The following is a 24759-nucleotide window of genomic DNA, read 5'->3' as shown; positions in this document are numbered from 1 at the left end:
GCAGGAAGTGACGTCATCAAGCAGGAAATTTAACACCCCCATGTGCTGAAATCTAATGAATTCAGAAAATTAAAAGTTTGCAATAAGTTTAAAAATTTATATATAATAACTCTCCTAATCTACCCGTGTTAGGTAGGTTCTGCTGAACTGTTAGGTAGGTTCTGCTGAATTGTTCTGATCAGCAGAACAGTTGCTGATCTGTTTAAAATTCCCCAGACATCCCAAAGGCTGCAGTCCTATCCATAGTTACCTGGGCATAAGCCCCATTGACTATCATTGTTCAAAGCATATGCAGGCATGCCCCTTTACCTGTGGGGGTAAATGCCTCGTGGATAACTGAAACCGTGGATATGAGTGAATGCCCATCCCCACAGTCCAAGTGGAGTTCAGGGGCTTCTGAGCTCAGCAGAGGGTGAGGATGTATATCCCCGGCTTATACTGTGCTTTAGAGCTCAAAACAAGTGACTTCAGGTTCACAGAGAAACTGGAGGTGACTTTTTAATACTTTATAAGGCATGAGGAGGCCCAAGGAAGCCCTTGAGGGTAGAGGGAAAAATATCTCCAGAAGCTTCTCAGTTTCCTTCTGCCCCATCTACCAACAAAACATGTTGCAGTCAGTGCTGGCCTTAGGAGTTGGGGGGTCCCAATGCAAAACATTTTTGCGGGCCTCCCATTCCTGCTGGCCTCCCTACAGACCAGAATGAGTCTGTGATGAGACTCAACAGTGATGAGGCACCCTGCAGCATTACAACCAACTACTTGGGGAGGGGGGGAATTTCAAGACAATCAGACCCAGGGGTGGACGGGAGGGAGGGAGGGCTCTCCATGAACAGTGCTCTACCTGTTATGCTGTCCTTGTGACACTTCAGCATGGAAGATATCATGCCAGAGTTTCAGCTACAGAGCGAGGTGCTAGCTATGGCTGTAAGCAATCTGCTTGCCGTCCCAGTGCAGGGCTTCTCCAGCTGCAGGGCCCAGTTCAGCCATAATGGTCAAACTGCCTTAAGGCCAGCCCTGTTCACAGGTTCCACTGGAATTTGCCAAGGAACAAAGTTTTGCCCATAAAGGACCTGTGCACACTGTGCTCTGTGCAAAGCAGGCTGTAAGTGCGCTATAGCAGGATGGGCAGCGATTTCTCCAGCCCCTCATATATCACTGCCTTTCCACATTCCCAGTGTATCCTCTTTCTAACTCCCTCCCTCCCCACTGAATCCTCTATGTCTCCCCCCAAGACTACGTTTAACTTATACAGGTCCAGCCTTCTTATACACGGATTTTTTATACACAGATTTGACTCAACACGAATGGCCCCTGCAAATGAGAAGGAATGTGCTGATTCCAGGAGAAGGGGAAAAATGCACCCCTTTAAAATCACAGTTTAAAGATCTGCTTTATACTGTTGCATAGAGACAGTCATACAAGTGATTACAGGTATAACCTAAGTATCCACAGATTTTTCTGTGTCAAAGCTGATGAGAAAGGCCCTTTAAATTAAAGTACAACAGTCGTTTAATAATGCCAGAGAGGGCAGCAGGCTGACAATCCATCAATCATTCTCTGCAGGCTTCACTCCTCCCTTCCCCCTGAGCACTTGAAAGAAGGCTCAATGGCAACTTTATCACCTCCATTCTTTCTTTCCCTCTTGCTGGGGCTCCTAGTGAAGCCTGGAGAGAGACTGATGGCCTCTGTGTGCATTACAAAGATCATCAAGTCTGTTTTTAAATCACCAGAGCAAAGAAACTTAGTTTTTTAAATTGATTGGCTATAGTGCGTTTTTTGCCATCCATGTGAGTTCTTGGAACGGAACCCTCGTGAATAATGAGACCCAACCTGTATTTGGCGTAAGTGTCTAACTGTTGATGGTTTAACGGTTCTCACTTACATTTTCTGTGTGTGTTTCTGGTATTAATTTTACCGCGGTAAACCATTTCAGTCAGGAATGAATATAAAATATAGAGTCCAAATTGATTGACAGAAAGATAAGAAATTGTAGAAGTATCACACATCTATCTATCTATCTATCTATCTATCTATCTATCTATCTATCTATCTATCTATCTATCTATCTATCTATCTATCTATCTATCTATAATCTTCTGAGTTTTTTTGGAATTCTTTATTAGGGGGCATCAACTAAGACATTTGACTCCCTATAGTTACACAAGCTTGCAAACTGCCGAACCTCAGCTCCTTGCAAACTGCAGGAGCTGAGCTGTTTGCAGGACAATTAGCAGCTATCGGAATTTTGAATAGTCTCAGAGCTTGAGGCAATAGTTATCTGATCATGCCTGCATTTGTATTTCTATATCTGTATCATATATTTTTATTTCTATTGGAGGCTCTTTGCAACCCACCAAAAATCAGTTTGGGAACCACTGGTCTAGATTTGCCTGACCATGCAACTGCACTGGAGTGCCAGCATTTAATATGGGACCAATACACAGAATGGAACCAATAAGTAATGTGACACCCTCAGGGGGATGACAACAGTAGTGACCAAAATAGCTAAAATCGCTATTTGTAGGAATAATACCAACATGTTAGATACCATTCAATGTGTGATTTACAGCAGAATGCAATGAAAAAGAAAGAAAAAAACACGTTGAAATATCTCTGTTCTTTCAAAAGGTATAGCTAAAAAACCAGTTGGGGTGTGGCAATACTACATCACCATGTGCCCCACCTTGCCCACTGCATGGAAAAAAAGTCCATCATGGGGGTGACTTGCTGGCCTCCCACATCAGGTAATGTAAATTCTAGTGATGCCACTGAGAACGTGGAAGATCTGCCAAAAGAGTGTTGCATTCCTGACACCCTTTTGTGTGTGATTTTTTGTGTGTGTTCAAGAGTGATGCATCAAATAGAACACACATGTTGCCTGATAAATTGGTGCTGCGTCCCTCTCATTCCTACCTGTGCAAGCTTGTAGAGATTGAGCATGGTGGATTGTTGGATAGCAGTTTCAGAACTGAGTCCTCCAATGACTGCTGAAATCTTGGGTTGTTTACCACATTTGAAATTGGGGAAGCTGTCTTCTTTTCCAGACAAAAGGGACAGAAGGTTATCATAGCGTAATCTTGCTTGAAAGGCATTGCGATACATGTGGAAGCCCAGGGTGACATTAGGTAGGAGATTGGGATCTCGGTTGATTTCCTCAACAGCAAATAACAATGCCAAGGTATGCTGGTAATTTCTTGTCGCTATCCTATGTGGAAGTGAAATATTTTAAATGGCTTGTTTATCACAGAATCATATGGTTGGAAGGGATCCACAAGGTCTTCTAGTCCAACCCTCTGCCTGTAGCAGGAGATCCTCCTAGAGTATGCCCAGCAGGTACCTGCCGAGCATTTGCTTGGAGATCTTCAGTGAGGGAGCACCCACCACCTCCCTCGGCAATCTCTTCCCCTGCTGAACTGCTCTGACCATCAACAATTTTTTCCCTGACATCCAGCCTGATTCTCCTCTCTTGCAGTTTGTACCCACTGGATTTTTTTCGACTATCAGAAGCAGCTGAGAACAAATTTGTTCCTTCTTCCATATGGCAGCTCTTCAAGTATTTGAAGAGCACTATCACATCCCCCCTCAGGCTTCTCTTCTCCAGGCCAAACATACTAAGTTCTCAACCTTTCCTCATAGGTAGAGATCTTTGAAAAAGGTGTTGAGTATTTTACTCAGAAGTAAGCCCATTGGGTTCAGTAAGAATTAGGGCCCAGTCCTATCCAACTTTCCAGCACTGATGCAACCCCAAAGAAAGAAATATTCCCTCACCTTGAGAAGGCCTCCATGACTGTCTCCCAACCACAGGATGCAGTGCATGCTCCACTTGCTTTGGCTGCATCAGCACTGGAAAGTTGGATAGGATTGGGCCCATAGGCTATAATCCTATCATACTCACTGGAAACAAGCACCTCTACTCATAGGGCTTGTTTTCCAGCCCTCTGTTCATCCTCATCACTCTCTACTGCACCCGCACCAGTTTGGCTGCATCTTTTTTCAGGTGGTGCTTACCTGAGTATGTTCTTACTCTCTGCTGCTTGGCAACGCAAAATGCCCAGTTCTAGTAGAGTAGCCCAGTTGTTCCCAAAGTGTGAATCGGGACCAACTGATGGATCGCTGCCTGATTTTTGGTGGGTGCCCAAAGGGTGATGGAAAGATCATATAAGTAATTGCCTCAAGCCCTGAGGCTTTTCAAAAATCAGATACTGTAGCTGCTAATTACCTGCAAAGAGCTCAGCTCCTGCAAACAAGTGCAAATATAGGGAGATGAATGTTTGAGGGTTTTTTTTCTGGTTATTATAAAAAAATAAATATTATTTCTTTCCAGATCTCCTTTTCTAAAAAGGCTGGTAAACCTAGGTGGGCACCAATAGGGTGTAATTTTAAAAAGTGCATCTTGATGCTAAAAAGTTTGGGAACCACTGGAGTAGCCGGTTTAAAACTTGATGAAACATGATGAACATCAATCAAGCTGAAGTGTCACCATCCGGAAGAGAAAGGAGTTATATCACACTCTCTTCCTCAGGTACACCATGTTCCATTCTACACATTTCCCAATAGCACTGCAGGGGGAAAAAATGATCCTATTCACAAAATTTTTTCTATGTAGAGAACTGCAACCTTGTGTGTGCAGTCAGCTCTAAAAGCTAACCATGACTGTGCATTTTATTTAAGTGTTTCCAATCCTCTGCTGTAAAAACTGCAAGTGCATGTTTTGGGAATGGTGTGGGGTAAACTTAAGACACTGTCCTAGACCCTGAAATTTTGCCACTTGTGCTGTCACTACCCTTCTCAGAACCTGAATAGCTGCATTTCATTCAAATAACATAAAAACTTACGAGTATGTATGTTTAATCGCATTACTGGGTTGGGTCTTGAAGGACTCTTCAGCATATGCAATCATACGAACAGATGAAACAGCACCAATTACGTAGTTCCCTGGCTTCAAATAATTATATGCAAATCTATGAGTTGTCGCTATGCAGAGACCCTTTGAGGATGCACGGATAAATTGAGGCAGGAATAGAAAAAAGAGGAGGCAGAGCATTTTAAGTCACTGCAATTAAATGCAAATTTTGGTCACTGTAATCTAAAAGGTTTACATTTACATTTACGTTTATAACCAGCCACTGCAATAGTTGATAAGGCATAAAATATATGTCAGACATAACAGTGTAGATACACTTGGTGATTCTAGGCTAGGTATATGAAAACCCTGCAATGTATACATATATAAGTGATGTCATGGCTTATGAAATCTCATCGAGTCCCACAATTGATGGATTTTTTTTTATTGTGCCAGTCACCTTTGAAAATTCTTGGAGGTGGGAGGATACATGGAGAAAATTCAAACACATAATTATTAATTACAGAACAGATAATTATCTCACTGTAAATTATCTGTTAACACTCTGTCTTTCTGAGATTCTCTGTTTTGTACAACACCTGCAGAAAAGTTTTGTGTAGCAATGTTTTTAGAGCACTTTCTATCTCTTAGTGCAGTAAACTAAACTCTTTAGCACTGGGACCCACTTTTTAGAATGATAATCTGTCGGGACTCACTGGATGTGATGTCATTAACCTGGAAGTGATGTCATGGCAGGAAGTGACGTCATCAAGCAGGAAATTTAACACCCCCATGTGTTGAAATCTAATGAATTCAGAAAATTAAAAGTTTACAATAAGTTTAAAAATTTATATATAATAACTCTCCTAATCTACCCATGTTAGGTAGGTTCTGCTGAACTGTTCTGATCAGCAGAACAGTTGCTGATCTGTTTAAAATTCCCCAGACATCCCAAAGGCTGCAGTCCTATCCATAGTTACCTGGGCATAAGCCCCATTGACTAGCATTATTAAATGCATATGCAGGCATGCCCCTTTACCTGTGGGGGTAAATGCCTCGTGGATAACTGAAACCGTGGATATGAGTGAATGCCCATCCCCACAGTCCAAGTGGAGCTCAGGGGCTTCTGAGCTCAGCAGAGGCTGAGGATGTACATCCCCGGCTCATACTGTGCTTTAGAGCTCAAAACAAGTGACTTCAGGTTCAGAGAGAAACTGGACATGACCTTTTAATACTTTATAAGGCATGAGGAGGCCCAAGGAAGCCCTTGAGGGTAGAGGGAAAAATATCTCCAGAAGCTTCTCAGTTTCCCTCTGCCCCATCTACCAACAAAACATGTTGCAGTCAGTGCTGGTCTTAGGAGTTGGGGGGTCCCAATGCAAAACATTTTTGTGGGCCTCCCATTCCTGCTGGCCTCCCTACAAACCAGGATGAGTCTGTGATGAGACTCAACATTGATGAGGCACCCTGCAGCATTACCACCAACTACTTGGGGGGGGGGGAATTTCAAGCCAATCAGACCCGGTGTGGACAGGAGGGAGGGCTCTCCATCAACAGTGCTCTACTTGTTATGCTGTCCTTGTGACACTCCAGCATGGAAGATACCATGCCAGAGGTTCAGCTACAGTGTGAGGTGCTAGCTATGGCTGTAAGCACTCTGCTTGCAGTCCCAGGGCAGGGCTTCTCCAGCTGCAGGGCCCAGTTCAGCCAAATTGGTCAAACTGCCTTAAGGCCAGCCCTGTTCACAGGTTCCACTGGAATTTGCCAAGGAACAAAGTTTTGCCCATAAAGGACCTGTGCACACTGTGCTCTGTGCAAAGCAGGCTGTAAGTGTGCTATAGCAGGATGGGCAGCGATTTCTCCAGCCCCTCATATATCACTGCCTTTCCACATTCCCAGTGTATCCTCTTTCTAACTCCCTCCCTCCCCACTGGATCCTCTATGTCCCCCCAAGACTATGTACTGGAGGAGATTGAAGCATAAGACAATCACACCCAGAATCCATGTATAGATAATTCCAGGGTTGGATTAAGCTAGTGCAGGGCCCATAGCATTAGTGGTGTATGAAGGTCAGTTGACACCCAGGACCCATAAATTTCTGGCATTCTCCCCATGGCAAAATTATTTTCAGTAATAGTTATGATATGAAATTAATATAAAAATGGCCAGAGAAGAAGTACACACAGTGAACATTTTCTTGTATTGAATTTATATATAATAGGGTTCACATAGAGAGTGAACATTAGAGATCATAATCCAAAACAAGGCATCCCCATCAAGATAATATACAATGGGCTTGTGTTCTATCATACATACAAAAGCAGTTGTTGTTTTTTTTTAATATAGAAGAAAGGAAAAAAAAAACATACATACATTTATGAAGAATATGTTTGGTTTTCTGGAATGCTTTCAACAAGCTGTTTATTCCCAGTGGTAATCCCAGTGTAATACACTTTTTGTTACATAAGTTAGTTGTGTTTTCCTTGTCTAGGTTTTGGGCTATAACGTTTGATAGAATAATTTCAACGCGGTTTGTTTCATTGCATTTTGCATGAAAGTAAACATTGATTGAAATATAACATGATGGCATTATTCGAAAATATCAAGATTTTAAAAATTGAGAGGCATTCTCTGTTACCCCCCTGCAGCTTGGCACCTGGGCCCCAAGGTGCCCCAGCCCCCCATTCATATTCCACGACACAGTATATGTTATAAAGGGGCCTTTAAAAAACCACAAATGTTAAAACATGAATTATTTTCTTGCATAGTAAAACTACATCAATTAGGGCCCAATCCTATCCAACTTTCCAGTTCCTGTGTAGCCACAATGCAACTACGTGGTAAGGACATACATATTCTCATACCCTGAGAAGGCCCCAGTGACTGCCCCTCCACCATAGGATGCAGTGCACACCCCACTGGCACTATTGCACCAGCACAGGAAAATTGGATAGGATTGGGCTTTTAGTCTCTGCTTCTTGTGACACTCCCTCTCATTTGCCCTGGGTTCCTGATACCTGGTGGGCTAGGTGCCCCTAGCTAGTGATGCCACTGGGTGTGGGGGCCCCCAAAATGCAGTCCCCCAAAATGCAGGCCCATAGCATTTGCTACTTTTGCTACTATGTTAATCTGGCCCTGGATAATTCCCAGTTCCATCCACACCTTAAGGTTTAAGGACAGAAACATCCTCCGTAGCAAGTCATTTTGCTGTAATGCACTAATAGGAGTTTGTGTGAGGGTTTTAGAGGTAGGCTGCCTCTGATTGCCAGATGCAGGGAAGGGCACCAGGACACAGGTTGTTTCTCTTGTCTTGTGTGATAGATCTATCTATCTATCTATCTATCTATCTATCTATCTATCTATCTATCTATCTATCTATCTATCTATCTATCTATCTATCTATCTATCTATCGGAAGGAAGGAAGGAAGGAAGGAAGGAAGGAAGGAAGGAAGGAAGGAAGGAAGGAAGGAAGGAAGGAAGCCATGGTAACATTGCAAATACTCCTCCAACTTACTTGATATAACTTTTCTTCTTAAGGAACTGGTCCCTGGTGTTCACTTCTGGTTTCAGCAAAATAATGTACATTTTAGGGGCAAAAATACAAAGACGTAGTCCTGCACTGGAGGCCAAAATGGAGAAGATCTCCACAGCCACCACGTATTTCCCTTTTGTATTTCACAGCCCAATCCTATCCATACTTTCCTGGGAGTAAGCCCCATTGACACTAATGGGACTTACTTCTGAGTAGACATGCATAGGATTGGGCTGTCAGTTAGTAGATATTGGGCGCAATCCTAACCTCTAATGTCAGTGCCTTCTATCACTAGCACAACAGTGCCAATAGGCTGTGTGCTGCAACCGGCAGTTGAGTGTTACTCACGAAGACCTCCTCAAAGTAAGGGAATGTTTGTTCCCTTACCTCAGAGCTGCATTGCCCTTATGTCACTGCTGGAAAGCACTGACATACGGGGTTAGGATTGCACCCATTGTTACCCATTGATTGACCAATGGGTAGACTTGGTGTAAGACAGCTATGGAATTCATGTTTCTTAGTGCTACTATATGATTCCAATTGAGAGAGAGAGAGAGAGAGAGAGAGAGAGAGAGAGAACATTTGTGTGTAAATAGAAACAAGCATTGTACAAGAACATCTCCGCAACTCTTATGCTTTATTACAGGGGTGTCCAAAGTTTTTGGCAGGAGGGCGACATCATCTCCCTGACACTGACATCTGACACTGACATCTCCTGGGCCCCACTCCCAGGGGGCTGGGGGGAAAAAAGAATTAATTTACATTTGAAATTTGAATAAATTTACATAAGTTTACATAAATGAATATATTAAAGATGAACTTATATGAATGAATGAAGGTCTTGCAATAGCTCAAAACCTATAAAACCTATAAAAGCCCTTGCACAAGGCAAGGCTGGCCTTTCCTTTGCTGCAGCTACTGCATCACAGATGTGAAACAGAGAGCAGTGGGGGAAGCCCTCATCCCACAGCTCACGCAAGAGGTCAAACAGTCGCCCTCACACTGAGAGTAGTTGCACTGGGCCAGTGCGGGCTCCAACAAATCTCCAGAGGGCCAGAGGCTCATTGGAGACTGGGGGCTCCCTGAGGGCCGGATTGGAAGGCCTCGAGGGCCGCATGTGGCCCCAGGGCTGGGGTTTGGGCACCCCTGCTTTATAATGTGCACAAAATGCAGAGGTGATCTCCAATTATCTACTTTGCTGCCTTTTATGCAGTTAGTTTTCAAGAAAGCATTGCTGACATTATGAAATATGCCACTAATTTACTTGCTGGAATTCTTTTTCTTAAAAAACTGGTCTCTGGTGTTTATTTGCGGTCTTAGCAAAATTATGTGCACTTTAGGGACAAAAATAAAAAGAAGTAAAGCTGCACTGGAGGCCAAAATGGAGAAGATCTCCACAGCCACCACATATTTCCCTTTCGTGCTCAGGTAGCTTGGAAAAAAGGACACCCAGACACTGCAAAAGACCAACATGCTGAAGGTGATAAACTTGGCCTCATTGAAAGTGTCAGGCAGCTTCCTGGCTAAGAAGGCCACAGTGAAGCTCATGACGGCCTGAAAGCCCATGTAGCCCAGAACAAGATAGAACATGGTGCCTGAGCCCTCATTACATATTACTATGATTTGCCCAGATAGTGAGGACATGTCAAGGTCTAGAAATGGGGGAGAGGTTCCCAGCCAAAAGGTGCATATGCAAACCTGAGTAATGAAACAAACAAGTATTATAGAACTTGGTAGTTTTTTCCCAACCCATTTTCTCATCTTGTTTCCTGGGTTTGTGGCTCTGAATGCAAGAACCACAGTGATGGTTTTGCCGAAGACACAGGAAAGTGCAAGAGAAAAGGCATTTCCAAAAGCAGCTTGTCGGAGAAGGCAGGTCGTCTTGCCAGGTCGTCCGATGAATAGCAAAGGGCAAAGGAAACAGAGCAAGAGGGAGATGAGCAGAAGGTAAGTAAAATCCCGATTGTTGGCTCTGACAATGGGAGTGTCCCGATACTTGATGAAAGTTGCGAGCACTAAAGCTGTAAGGAGAGTGAATGCAAGGGCAGCGGAAGCCAAACAGATTCCTAAAATTTCATTGTATGCCATATATATGATGCCTTTAGGGATGCAGTGGCTTTGATCCTTGTTGGGGTACTTATTTGCAGGGCACTTGCCACAGAGAGATGCATCTGAAAGGAGGAGATAGTCATGGATCCTCCCTAAAATTCAGAACCCTCATAATATACTGTACTTCACTAAGCAAGAATCATGTCAACCAGTGATCATGTCAACATTGTATTTTGCTGCCTGTTCAGGATTGAAAAAGAGTGAAGTTTTTAAACAGCAGGTAAGTGCAGACATGACACTGTCTTCGATTATAAGTGCTTTGGACATATTTGAATCATATTCTTTTACATATACGTTATTATCCATTATGCTAAAATACCATCTATTCCAATCCTATTGAGATATGGAAATTAAACACTTACTAGGGCATCTTTCTTAGGGCCCAATCCTAATCTCACCCAGTGCTGGCACTGAGCCCTAGCCAGCACTGAGTACTGTAAAAGTGCCATAAGGAACACGGCACAGGCACTAGGCCCAGTGCCAGCAAGAAGAGGGTGCACCACTGCCGGGAGTAAGTGCAACTGCCAGCAGTGTGACCTCTGGACGCTGGGGGAGGGGAGGGCAGAACAGGGACGGGTCAGGGAAGGAACCAGGGTGGAAGGGGGTACTACCAGCAGAGTGCTGCTCCTCCAGATTCTGAACTCCTTGTTGGGCCAGAAGGCCTGAAATGGAGTCTCTCAAGTCTTCCCCAGTTATGAGAAACCCCATTGCAGGCTTTGGGCTTTCCCTGAGGAGACCTCTGGCTGTTTCCCAGTATCTGCTGGATACAGCTTTGGTGCCACCTCTCCAGCAGGAGCTGGGAAGCTCAATATGGGGCTGCCAGTCCTGTCCCACTCTCCACCCTCTTATCCCTTAAAATACTGCTACTGTTTGAAACTACAGGAATTAGGAAACCCAGGAGTGTTTGTAATGGGCTGGGGAGAAGCAGAAGAAGACTTGTTGGCATCAGAAGCCTGAAATGTTTAGGAGATCAGGGCTTGGTCAATGTGAACTGTTCAACATTCCTATCAGTTGTAATCAATAGCTAGATGCCAGCAACTGTGGAGTCACTCCACAGTTCTGTTAACATTCTGTTACCTCTAACAGGGAGGGGTCATCAAAAAGAACCTGATCAAACTTGGGCCTATTCCCCAAACTGGAACTTGGACTTTGGTTTCTAAACATCTTCACGGCAGCTTCAGTTTGCTCTGTTCCCTATTTGTATTCTGACACCCGTGCAGCTTACGGTTCCTCACTCTTCTTTTAGTGGCTGTATGGAGAGCCTCCCTACTTTGTTCCCATGCATTTTGTCAAGGCCACAGGACCTTACCCTTTCCCCCCTCCCAATGCTGTCTCTGGAATGCCAAGAAGTAGGGTATTTCGGTAGATAGGAGGAGGAGAGGTTTGCTGGTGCAAAAAATAGGAGGCATTAAATTATCACATTCTATGGTTTGGATTAAAATCACATCTAGGGAAGAACTGAAGCAGTGAGAAAGACTCCTTGAGATTTCTATTTCTGTGCCAGGGATGGTGATACTGAAATATACCCCCAATGCAAAATAAAACATCTAATGGAAGAAGGAATACCAAAGAGAAGGATAAAAGCTCAGTTGCTGTCAAGTGTCCCTATATATTTCTTGAGGCTCCCGAGCATCATACCTGTCTGATTTGAAATGGTCCCTCCAGGACATTGCACACAGTCATAGCAGCAAGTCAATTCTCCCTCACGAGCTTTCCTGTGGTATCCAGGTTGGCATCTCTCAGAGCATGTGGAATGTGGAATCATCTGACCATAGTATGAAGGTAATGCAGTTTAACTGTATGGAATCTATCCATGCATACACCTTACCCTGAAGTATGACATTTTCATTATCATAAATCATACTACAGATGTAAATTAAAATATTCCTAGGTCCTATTCTTGGGCTGAAGATATCTAAGTACAGTCTCTCTCTCTCTCTCTCTCTCTCTCTCTCTCTCTCTCTCTCTCTTACATAACAACCATTGCTCCCCCAACCCAAAAAAAGTTGCTCACTGCAACTCTATTATTATCTCTGCAAAACATTTATCTGTGTTGCACTTTCACTCCTCACTCCCAAACCATGAATTTGTGACACGGGGCACTGCACCCAGCACAAGAGAGAAATTTCCCCCAAATGTGCAAGTTACAGGTGTTTTGAAATGCCCAACCAGTAACAGGAGCAAGATGTCCAAATAATATGTGCCAGAATCCATTCTGTGGTTCTAATACTGGAAAAATAGTTACCAGAGCCAGAGGGGTAGAAGAAATAAAACAGCTTCTGTGGGAAATCGGAATTTGAAATGTTCACCTGGTTGAAGCTGCTAGGCCAAATAATGGTCTCTTTCTTAATGGTGAACCCTTGGTTGGAGGAAGCCTGGGAATCCATGGTTCCAACTCTCATTCGGATGAAGGATTTATTTGGGAAAGTGACAAAGTTCAGAATGTCATATCCAGTGGAGAATTCCATGCCTTCACTGAAAAACACCTTCTTCCCAGCACTGTTGTTAAAATGGATTGCTCTCAAAAATGGATGAAGCTGGATGAGAAAATCAGGTGTCATAAGAGCATAAGAAGAGCCCTGCTGGATCAGGCCCAGGGCCCATCTAGTTCAGTTTTCTGTATCTCAGTTTGGCTTCCAGATGCCTCAAGGGGCACCCAAGACTACAAGATACTTGCATCTCACTGACACTCCCCTGCATTTGGCATTATATTTACCCTTGCACCCCCCAACAAAGACACCAGACTTCAGCATGGGTTTAACTGAACTCACCTTCAGAAGGTGCAGGAAGGCATTCCCCCATATTCATGGATTAACATATGTTAAACTGGAACTAGCTTCTGGAACTGAACCCCCCCCCCCCCATGGATATGGGGGCACACCTGTACTTATGCTGAAACACATCTGCCATTTTGCTGCCCATTCTCCCAGTTTGGAGAGATCCTTCTACAGCTCACAATTCACCCCTCAGAAAAATTTAGTGTCATCTGCAAACTTGGCCTCCTCACTGCTTATCCCTGTCTCTAGGTCATTTATGAACAAGTTGAAAAGTATTGGTCCCAGGAGAGATCCCTGAGGCACACTGCTTTTCACCTCTCTCCATTGTGAAAATTGCCCATTGATACACACTCTCTGTTATACATCCATGTCAGGAGGTATAAAACTAGAGCAAGTGTTTGAAAGTATGGAAGGCTTTTCATACCACAAAGGCAAAATCCCACACTCAGTGTTGAATCCTTTCTTTTTCTGGCACAAATTCATGCAGTAATATGAAGAGGATTCAAACAGTCTATTCTGTTTGTTAGTTGTCCTATTCCTTAGAGAAGAAAGATTGTTCTTTATTTCAGTGCCACTATCACATCCTTTTTAAAGAAAAAAATATTGATCCTCAAAAATCCCAGTGAGATAAAATATTCACTTATAGATGTTCATCCCTGATTCTTGTTTTATACTATGATTTCTGCATTTAATATACAGGTGTGAGCCATCTTAACAGCCAAGATACGTTCTCCAATCTCCATTGCTATGCAATTAGGTTGTTAAGTGAACATTCAGCCCAATCTAGTGCCTTTGTTGTGTAAACAGACACTCACTGTCTGTTATATTATTATGTTAACAGTGTTATATTTCACTGTTTCATTGAAGACATTTTAACGCATATTGTTAAAATTTAAAAAATGCACAGAAACGGAGAGGTAGAATTCAACAAAAATTCAGCAGATCTGACCCCTACTAGCCCATGGCTAAGAGGCAGTGGGAATACCTCTGCCACTCCCACTGAGAATACTAGCCAAGTGAGGGTCAACCCATGTTGGGACTACAGTGAAATTAAAGATTTAAACCCCTCACTATGGTTCTCATGTTCATCAGCGCCTTGCCCAGCAACTACTTACATTGAATATATCCTCACACTTTCCACAAAACCCAATGACAAAATGAGTGTTACTCTAACATTACCTCCCAAGACTGCATGGTCTGACGTTTCATTCTGGGAATTTCCATCAATCTTCTTTGTCTGAATGAATGAACAGCATGTAATGCATGTGCCAAGGCATAGACTGCATTATATATACTGTAGCTCTGGTCAGACATGCTCATTTCAAATGCAGACCTAGGAAGAGACTCTAACTTTTCCTCCCCTGTACAGGGCAGGTAGTGTTTAATGGTCAAGTCAGATGTTTCATTCAAACAGCCAAATGCAACAAACCAGAACTGTTTCAGGAACTGACTGTTTCCATGCTGGGAAGGGTCAAAAGTCTGGAGGAATTTCCGAAATCCTGGCACCTTATTTTTGTGGATTGCCATGGACAAGAAACCATGGAAGAATTTGAGGCCTGTGTCACCATTCTTCACTGTTGAAATGAAGTCCCAACTGGCTGTTGTGATCCAAATCTTCTTCAAGGGTGATGTCTTATATAGGTACATAATTGGTTGCAAACCAATCAAGGACTGTGCATTCCCATACACAACAATTACATTGGCTTTTGTCTTACTAAGAACTTTCCAAATGTCACTTTTAAAACCTATGGTGGGTTTGGTGCTGAAGGATGAGAGAGAAAATAATGGGGCCTTTCTTGTGAAGTCAACACAGATGTCATTCCAACTGAGCACTGATTTCATATTTTGTTCAAACTCCACTCCACTGTCGTCATCTGAAACTATGAGTCCAATCCATGTCCATTGGAAATACCTTAGGATCCTCATTAACCCTTCACTCTGAGAAGCTTCATTGGAAGCCATCTGGTACAAGAAAGGGAATTGAGTTGTGTCCCTCAGTCTTTGGTCAAGTGAACCATAACTGAGCTGAAGAGTTAAAAAAAAAGAAAGTGGTAGAACTTTTGTGATCTATTCCACAGTTATGGTTGGTGAGAACTTTGATAAAGGCTAACTTTGATAAAGCCTTCTCTGTTGTGGATTCAGTACTATGAAAATGTCCCTCTAGAGCAGTGGTCTCCAAACTTTTTGGCCAGAGGACTGCATCAAATATCTGGCGTGGTGTGGAGGGCCAGAAAAAAATTTAAATATAAAATTTAAATAAATAAATTAGAGATGGAACTTAGATGAGTGAATAAATGAATGAATGGGCTCATTCATTCAACCTCTCTGGCCCTCAGAACACCCTCTAGACACAACCAGAGCACAGCTCTGGTCGTGTTCAGTTGAGTGGGCCAGAGGCTTTCAGGGGACAAGAGGCTGGCAGCATGCCAGATAGAGGCTTGCTGAGGGCCGCATCTGGTCCCCGGATCGGGGTTTGGAGACCCCTGCTCTACAGCAGTTATTTTCAGCTTTTTTCATCTTACGGCACACTGACAAGGTGCTAAAATTGTCAGTGCACACCATCAGTTTTTTTTATCACTGACAAGGCACACTATGCTACTGGTAGGGGGCTTAAATCCCCCAATTGCCCTACTAATAGATGACCCTCCACAAACTCCTATGGTACACCTGCAGACCATCCGCGGCATGCCATGGCACAGTGGTTGAAAATCGCGGCTCTAGCAAGGTAACAACAGTTACTTCTTTTCTGAGCTATAAACTTTACTTTGAGCAAAACTTTGGGTGAACAGTTTGGCTGAATTTGACTGTTAAACCTACAGCGCTTTTACCATTATCTTGTATTACCTCTGTGTTTCTGATGTTAATTTTACTGCAGCACAAACACTGGAGTCAGGAAAATAATATAAAATATATAAACAGAATATAAAAATGATCTAGCTTGACTGACAGAAAATTACAAAAAAGTTACAGTACTCACACCTCCACATTGATTCTAAAATGTATCTGTTAACCTGGGGGGGGGGGGAACCAGTGGTTCACTGTATATAAATATGACAAGTATTTTGGTATCTAGACCCATGGAAAGAGAGAGGAGGATATTGAACCAAACTCCTGGGTATCAGACTAATACAGGATTCATAAATGCTTAAAAGACTGTGGGCACAATCCTAACCCCTTATGTCAGTGCTTTCCAGCAAAAGGCAATGCAGCTCTGTGGTAAGGGAACGAACTTTGAGGAGGCCTCCGTGAGTGACACCCAACTCCCGGAATCAGCACATGTCCCATTGACATGGCTATGTCAGTGCTGGAAAGCACTGACATAAGAGATTAGGATTGAGCCCTGTGTATATCATCTTAGTTTTTCTGGGGCAATGATGCAATTAACCTTATTATCCCTGTAGTGTGACTGGATAAGGACAGTTATCTAAACCAAAGCCACACACTCAGCCTCTTCAGATGCTATACTGAGCACAGGATGTACACATTTCCATGTGAATCACAGAACTTGAGTTCATTATTTCAAATGACCACACCATGTACACTGTACAAAGGTTGTACAGCATTGAACTGAACATGTGATTTAAAATACCCAGGTTCAGTCTAAGAAAGATAGTTTCTTGGGTTACCAATGCAACACACTGTGTCCAGTTAAACTGAGAACAGAAGCTGGGAACGGCTTAGTTCATAATCCTGACACAATTGTGTAGAGCTGAACTCCATCCAACTCACTGAAACATATGAAAATCATTAACAGGGGAAAAAGAACCAATGCAACGTGAAGCAGAAGGGGAGCGAGTCTGTTTTCTCAAACAGACACAGTGCCATTTATCATGCAATGGTCTTTCGTCATTGTCAGTTCTGAGAACAGGCTGGTTTGGAATCTCAGCTCTATACTCTAGATTTAACTGGCCATGCAACTGTAATGCAGGCATTTCATTAGAATCCAGTGCTCAGCAATCCTAAATAGGAGATCCAGTATGGATGCCTTTTCGTCCTGAACTTGATGCAATTCAGATTAGTTCAGAAAGGTAAACTGCTATAATTGAATCAAGAATTATCTGAACTCTAAAGAAACATACTCCGATAAGCCTTGCAAAGCTATACAAAGGTGTTTCACATACTGCACTCAATCCTGAAAATCCTACTAAAGGGTAGGGATCCCTTATCTAGAATTCTGAAATCCAAAGTTTTCTGAAAACTGCAACATTTTTTGGGTGCCTACATGATACCACAAGTGGAAAACTCAACACCTGACATCACGTGATAGGTTGCATAAAATGCAAAAAGAAAATTATTTAAAATATAGTATAAAAGGCTATGGGCGCAATCTTAACCCCTTATGCCAATGCTTTCCAGCACTGACGTAAGGGCAACGCAGCTCTGTGGTAAGGGAACAAACATTCCCTTACTTTGAGGAAGCCTCCATGAGTGACATCCAACTGCAGGATGCAGCACATGTCCCATTGGCACCCTTATGCTAGTGCTGGACAGGATTGTGCCCTCAGTGTATAAGGTGTATATGAAACACAAATGAATTTCATGTTTGGACTTGGGTCCTATTCCCATGTTCAATTGTGGTAGTTCACAGAGAGTATGTTGGTTGTCTTTTGGACATGGTGACTTGATGTTTCATTCCACTCATTCCTACCTGTGCAATCTTATAGAGATTGAGCATGGTGGATAGCTGGATAGAAGCTTCAGAACTGAGTCCTCCAATGACTGCTGATATCTTGAGTTCCTTTCCACACTTGAAATTGGGGAAGCTGTCTTTTTTTCCAGACAGGAGAGACAGAAGGGTATCATAGCTTAACCTTGCTTGGAAGGCATTGTCATAGATGTGTACGCCAAGGGAGACATTAGGTAGGAGATTGGGATCTTGGTTGATTTCTTCAACAGCAAATAACAATGCCAAGGTATGTTGGTAATTTCTTTTAATTGACCTATGTGGAAATAAGATATTTAAAATTGCTTGCTTACATGAGTAGATCCCCATACCTCTTCCCACCAACACAAAATTTCCAAAGTTCTGGTAGAGTAACAGGTTTGAAATTTGCTAAAAAATATCATGGCTAACATTACTCAGGCTGAAGTATTGCCAGTCAGAAGAGAGAGGACTTGTGTCACACTCTCATCACAAGTACAACATGTTCCAGCCTACAGATTTCCCAGTGATACTCCAGAAAGAAAGATGTCCTATCCCACAACTTTTTCATGTAGCAGTTTGCAGCCTCAAGGTGTGCACAATGTGCATTAAAAGCCATCCATGACTGTGCATTGTGGTCAAGTGTCTCCATGTGACTCCACTCTTCTGTACCCAGAATGCAGTGAACAATTGTTTTGTCGGTGGCACATAGTAAGTTTAAGATACTATTCTTGACCACGGACCCATGCTATCTCATATCTGCTTGAAGTTCAAACTACAGAAAGCCTTACGAGTATGTGTATTGAATGGCATTCGGGGGTAAGGTCTTGAAGGACTCTTCTGGATATGCAACCAAATGTACAGATGAAACGGCACCAATCACATGGTTTCCCGGCTTCAAATAATCATATGCATATCTGCGAGTTGTTGCTTTGCAGGTTGTCTCTGAGACACTGCAGATAAACTGAGGCAGGTACGGAAGCAACAGCAGGAGCAGCATTTTAAGTCCCTGAAATTTGCTTCAACCTTGGAAACTTCATTCACCTGGCTGAATGCACAGCATAGACTGAACAATGTTGATGCGCTGATGATTCCAGGTTGGGTATAAGAGAGCCCTGCAATTTGTGTGTTTACAAGAGACACAATATCATCCTCAAGTTCTGCAACTGATGGATTTGTTTTTTGTTTCTGATTCTGACTGATGCTTCTGAAAATTCTTGGGGGATTTACATGGAGAAGCCTCAATCATGTGTTTGCTAATTATAGGGCCGATAATCACCACTCTCTTTGTGGCTTTCGGAGGTTCTCTGCTTTGTAGAATAGCTGTAGAAACGTTTTGTGTTAGAACTTTGCTAAAACATGTTCTACCCCCTAGTGCAGTGGTTCCCAAACTCACTGTGGCACCCTTCACACTCATAGGGGGCTACATGGCCTTATCTTCCAGGATTGCCATGCTGTGATCGTGTGGAATCTCTTGAGCTCTCACGTGATTGTGGTATGATTGCATGTGATTCTCACATGATCGCATGAGATTTTGTGCAATCTCAGCCTAGCGAGCCAGGAAGATGCCGCTCAGTGCCCTTATGAGTGTGCCGTGGCACCCTGGGGCACCATGGCACAGTTTGGGAACCACTGTTTTAGTGGGTCAGTAGGCAGGCAGAGTGTATCTCAGTTGGCCAGATGTTTCTTGGGGTTCTAGACTACGAAGGCTTGTATATGAAAGCCACCACCTGATCTTCATCCCTGATATTTGGTGCTCAGGAAATACAGTTGAGGCCTTGGTATCCACAGGGATCCGTTCTTGGACCCCCCCCCCCCCCCTCCCAGGTTAATGAAAATAGTGGATAATCAAATCTGCAATCTTTGGCCCCAGAAGCCCTCCAATGGGCAGCTCCGATCCCCTCTGGAGGGCTTTCTGAAGCCCTTAAAAGGAAGCACACATCCTCCTGTTGCCTTTGTGGGCTTCAGAATGGCTGTTTCAGCCAAAAATATACTTTTTGGACTTTTTATATAAGTGACTTTTTAATGCCATATAAGGCATTCTGAGGCCCAGGGAAGCTCCCGAAGGGACGTGTATGCTCAACAGGAACCAGTGTTGAGCCAGATCTGTGGTTGCACAATTCACAGATACTGGGGCTCTATCTGTATATGTCAGAGAAATGGGAGCCGAGGAGCCCTAGTGAATAATGAACCTGAAGTGCCTCATATCTATTTGTTCATTTTGAGGTCTCTCTCTCTCTCTCTCTCTCTCTCTCTCTCTCTCTCTCTCTCTCTCTGTATTATGTATCACAGGATTCTAAGAATATAAGAGAAGATTATATCTCAGCCAAGGATGCCTATGTCCTGTTGCCACTCCCTTGCATCTGGCATGTCAAAATGATATTATAAAATCAGCATTTGTGTAACAGGAAGCTGGTGGCAAAGTAAAGAGAAAAGAAGGAAGTTCTGTTGGTCATAGTATAACCTAACCTACTGTTTGACCTTGGTGTAGGACTTTGGCAAGGCAAGGAATGTACTATGGTGCACGTTGCCAGGTATCTTAGAGTCACTTGCTTTTAAGAGAACTGAAACTTAGGGCCCTGTCGGAGACTGTTGGAGCCCATTCTGGCCAGCTACTGCTGGTCACACCTCCAGATGCAAGCTGCGGGTCAAGTTAGAGCCAGGCTTTTTATAGTCTCCATGTGTTTTCTGCTTTTCCCTGGGTGTTATTTTAACCCCCCCACCCCAATTGCCTCTGAACAACGTATGTCTCCATGTGTTCCTGGCTTGGTCTGGATGTTTTCACTGTGCAAGAGGTGCGTGTGTCAAACAGTTCATAGTTCTCATGTCGTTCTACATGCCTGTATTACACTTCTCATGTGTATTATAAATAAACTCAGTAAAATTCATTCATTCAGATAAGTTCTGTCTCTAATGTACTCATTTATGTAAATTTATATACATTTATTCAGATTTGAAATGTAAGTTAATTCCTTTTTTCCTGGCCACCAACACAGTGTCAGAGAGACAATGCGGTCTTCCTGCCAAAATGTTTGCCCACCCCTGCTGTACACAATAAATATGACATAATATATATTTGACACTATGGGTTATAGAAAAAATCACTGAGAATCGCTATGTTGGAGGACATAGTGGATAGCACCTAATCTGACCAGTTCATGCAAATAATTCAACCATAGCTTACCTGCCATGGCTGCACCTCTTGCAAATCCAGGTGTTCTCTTTTTCTCACATTTCTGTACCTGGCACTAGATGAGTACATTTTAGCTAAAGCATGTGCCACCATTTGAATGGCATTGTAGGTACTATAGCTCTGGCCAGACATGCTCAATTCAAACACAGCACCTGGGAGCAACTCCAACAGCTTTTCTCCTCCGCACTTTCTCTCATTATCCAAGTCACTTACATCAGAATAATAAGTTCTGCACTGAAAGACTTTCCTATAAAACTCCCACATGAAACCATTAATAGCGGTATGCCCAGGATTCAAAGTCTGAAGAAAATCTCAGAACCCCGGCACATCCTTGGTGTGGCTTGTGAAAGACAAAGCACCATGGAAGGGTCGTAGAAACCAGAGGCCTTGAGAATCCACTGCAGTGAAATCCCACTGGACAGTCATGATTCAGACTTTCCCTATAAGAGCCATTTGTCCAGCTTTGTGACTGTTATCCATCCATATAGTTAAAGCCACGAGGACGCGGGAAACTCCATATACAACCACAACATTGGCCTCACTCTTATAGAAAGTACTGTTCAGTGTTTCAATTTGCTTAAGTTTTCTTGAATGTCTGATATTGTTGTCATTGCCCTTTCAGTGAAAGCAACACAAAAGGTCATGCTCAGTGAGCAATGCCATAAGAGTCTGCATAAACCTTTCTCCATTGTCATCATCTGGGGCAATCAGGCCAATCCACTTCCATGTGAAATGCTGGAGTAAGTGGGCGATTCCTTGATATTGTGAGGCTTCACTTGAGACCATGCCGTAAAAGAAAGGGAACTGGGATTTACCAGTCAGCCCTGGATCAAATGAGCCAAAACTGAGCTAGAGGGAAACAAATGGCAGGAATCAGTTGGAGATTTCATCTTCACTCTTCCCAGAGATAATTATGCCTCCCCTATCTTGAGAATCTTAAGGTCAAACTCCACAAGAAACTGATGATCCATTCTGAGATCCCTCATCTCTCTGGGTTGTGTTCTAAGCAAGAAGGTGGCATTTTGGGTTGTTGCACAAGCATGTGTGGAATCACAACAACAAAAAATTGGGGTGACATCTTTTGCAAAGTGTTGCCCAAGCACAAAGTCAAGGCAAGCTTCAATTTGGATTTCTGCATGTGAGACTTTGGCGCAATCTCTTCCATATTTGCAAGTCTTCTGATGTGTGAAGAATGATAATTTAGCTGCCCCCTGCTCCCCAATCCCCACCCTGATCTTCCCCCTAACTGATCCTGCCACAACCATACCTGCTTCAGTGGGTGCCTGAGATCCACTGATAGGCACATGGACCTCTCCGACTCTTTGAGTTGGCAGCTCTGAAGAACGTAATTGTAGCGCACATTTTATGCTGCCATAACAGAACTAATGACAGTAGATCATGAGATTCGCTTCCATAGGCCCAGCATAGGACTGGGCCATAAGAGTGTTTAATGCTCTTATGGGTTCTGCCTTCTGTGGGTCAACATAGAAAAATGTCTGAAAATAGAAGTGAGTATCAAGATGCAGCCAAAGGTTAACTTCCTTTGGCAAAAGGAGCTTTCTTAGGGAGGAGTTATCTTCCTTCTGAGGAAGCTCCTTACTCTGGAGAAAGGGAATCTTTGGCCACATCTCAAGAGAATTTTCGATATCCCCATGGAGGCACAACTCTCCATGCCAAGGTAATAATCTTGAAACAGATATAACTGAAATGAATCAAGTTTAAAAATTAAAAAAATGGAAATACAGGAGGGACCTCAGCATCTAATGATTTACTATCCACTGATTTGACTCACCAGTGATGCAGAGATCCTCCTCTAAATGCCTTGGTAACAAGGAAAAAAGCATCAAAACCCTATTTCCTTCTTTCACACTATTATATAATTTCTTTCCATTACATTCCATTATTCACCCCATCTAGTGGCTGAATGTGGTATAGCTTCTATACCAATGAATTCTGGGGTGATAAGGGAGGGTCAAGAAACCTGGAAAGGGGTCTTTAACACTATTTTTCTACTGCTTTGGTATCCACTGATTTTTTTTAATCCACTGGGGGTTCCAGAACAGAACCCCAGTGGATAACAAGGCGTGAACTGTAGTTATGAACAGAGAAATATTTCCCTGAACTTTTCATGAAAAGCTTTGTATGTTTTCATTTTTTATAATCCACCCTCAATCAATGTGAGCTAAACAAAATTGTTTTTAAAAAGTAGTCCTAGATGATATTAACATCAATCCAATCCAGAATTCAGTTTTAAGTCACCTGGAGGGCAGTGTACTGTCCAGTCTCCTGAAACCATCTACCTGCCCCACTCTGGTCCCAGAGGGAGGTGTGGTCCTTAACACTATTTCCTTCCTGCCCTTTTCCACACCACTCTTTTTCCGACACTCACCAAAGGAGAAGTATGTGTTCTGCCAGGACTCCTTGCCTGCCAGGCCATCCTTATCAGCCTTCCACAGCCTTCCTAGTGACACTGCCTCTGATCAATCGGAAGATGCATGTAAGCAATTGTGAACTGTGAGTAAAGTATTTCTTAACCAAGCCTCTGCCTCCTAAGTTGATTGCAACTAACCCTGGTGGGGGGATATTTTACCATAGGAAAGGGTGCTTTTGCTGATGGCTTTGCTTTCCCCGCTCCCTTCCAACAAGTATTCCTACCTGTGGTACTTTGTAGATACTGACAAGGTTTGATATATGGATGGAGGTTTCAGTGTCAACTCCCCCAACAAGGGCCAACAGTTTCCTCTCATCTGTGTCACAGTTGTAATTGGTTTTTATGATTGCTCCTGTAGCAAGCAACTGTAGTGTGCTGAAATGTGTTATCCTTTTCATGTAGGAGTTGTTAGTTATGCGAAAACCCAGAGTGACATTGGGTAAAATGTCAGGATTATTGTTGATTTCAGTAACAGCAAACTGCAGGGCCATGACATGCTGAAAGTTCTTGGGTAAGATCCTGAAATGTGAATTGCATGAAGAGTTGTAAGATTTCATCAGAAAGGTAAACTCACCTGCTTACAGGAAAAAAAGGGGAATGTGCAAATCTTTGTTTATCTTTCTTCTAAGCAAGAAAACCTGATATAACTAGAATGAGGAGATTCAATTTTCCCAGACACCTGTAATTCCAGTTTGATGTTAACACCTGTGCTGAATTACTCTATATCAGTGGTTCTCAAATGTTTAGTACCTGGACCCGCTTTTTAGCATGGGAATCTGTCAGGACCCCCCAGAAGTGATGCCATGACTGGAAGTGACATCATCAAGCAGGAACATTTTTCGCACTACTAGGCTGCAATCCTACCCACACTTACCCAGGAATAAGTCCAATTTACTATCATTGTTAAAAGCATATAAACAAAAGCCTATTATCAAGCTATGAGAGCCCAATTATAATGGGGGCCAGATAAATTGCTTCTGCCGTCCAGATTTGGACAGTGGGCATTTGAGTTGTGATTTGACCGGCCTGCCCTAGCCAGTAGCAATAGCCGTAGCCCAGCACTACAAGGACAGGCCCTGCGAGACAGGAAAGGCTGGCAGGAGATGGGGCAGTCTGAGGGACACAATGAAGCCCTGGAGAAGAAGATACAAGTAAGACTAGTGATGGGGGAGTTTTGGCACTCCTGCATTGGTGGAGGAGGGAGCTGGATAGGACTGCTGGGCTGTTAATC

General features: G+C 43.1%; 1 protein-coding gene across 1 annotated transcript; it reads right to left on the bottom strand.

Moving 5' to 3' along the window:
- Positions 1–9636: 9636 nt before the first annotated feature.
- LOC136652459 (vomeronasal type-2 receptor 26-like) lies at positions 9637–12250 on the bottom strand. Its single transcript, XM_066629400.1, has 2 exons — positions 12124–12250; positions 9637–10547 (listed from the first exon to the last, which is right to left on the bottom strand). Exons 1-2 carry the CDS (start codon positions 12248–12250, stop codon positions 9637–9639), a joined length of 1038 nt encoding a protein of 345 aa, XP_066485497.1.
- Positions 12251–24759: the final 12509 nt, after the last annotated feature.

The sequence above is a fragment of the Tiliqua scincoides genome, chromosome 5 (genome assembly GCF_035046505.1).
Source record: "Tiliqua scincoides isolate rTilSci1 chromosome 5, rTilSci1.hap2, whole genome shotgun sequence".
Lineage (NCBI taxonomy): Eukaryota > Metazoa > Chordata > Lepidosauria > Squamata > Scincidae > Tiliqua > Tiliqua scincoides.
Note: the sequence above shows the minus strand (reverse complement) of the source record. Positions and strands in the feature narration are given on the sequence as shown.

What these genes read in the sequence shown, in the direction of transcription:
- LOC136652459 (XM_066629400.1), bottom strand. Translation starts at nt 12,250, where the DNA reads ATGATTCCACATTCCACATGCTCTGAGAGATGCCAACCTGGATACCAC. An exon ending in GACCATTTCAAATCAGACAG is followed by an intron (nt 10,548 to 12,123) that starts GTATGATGCTCG and finishes TCCTCCTTTCAG; the next exon opens with ATGCATCTCTCTGTGGCAAG.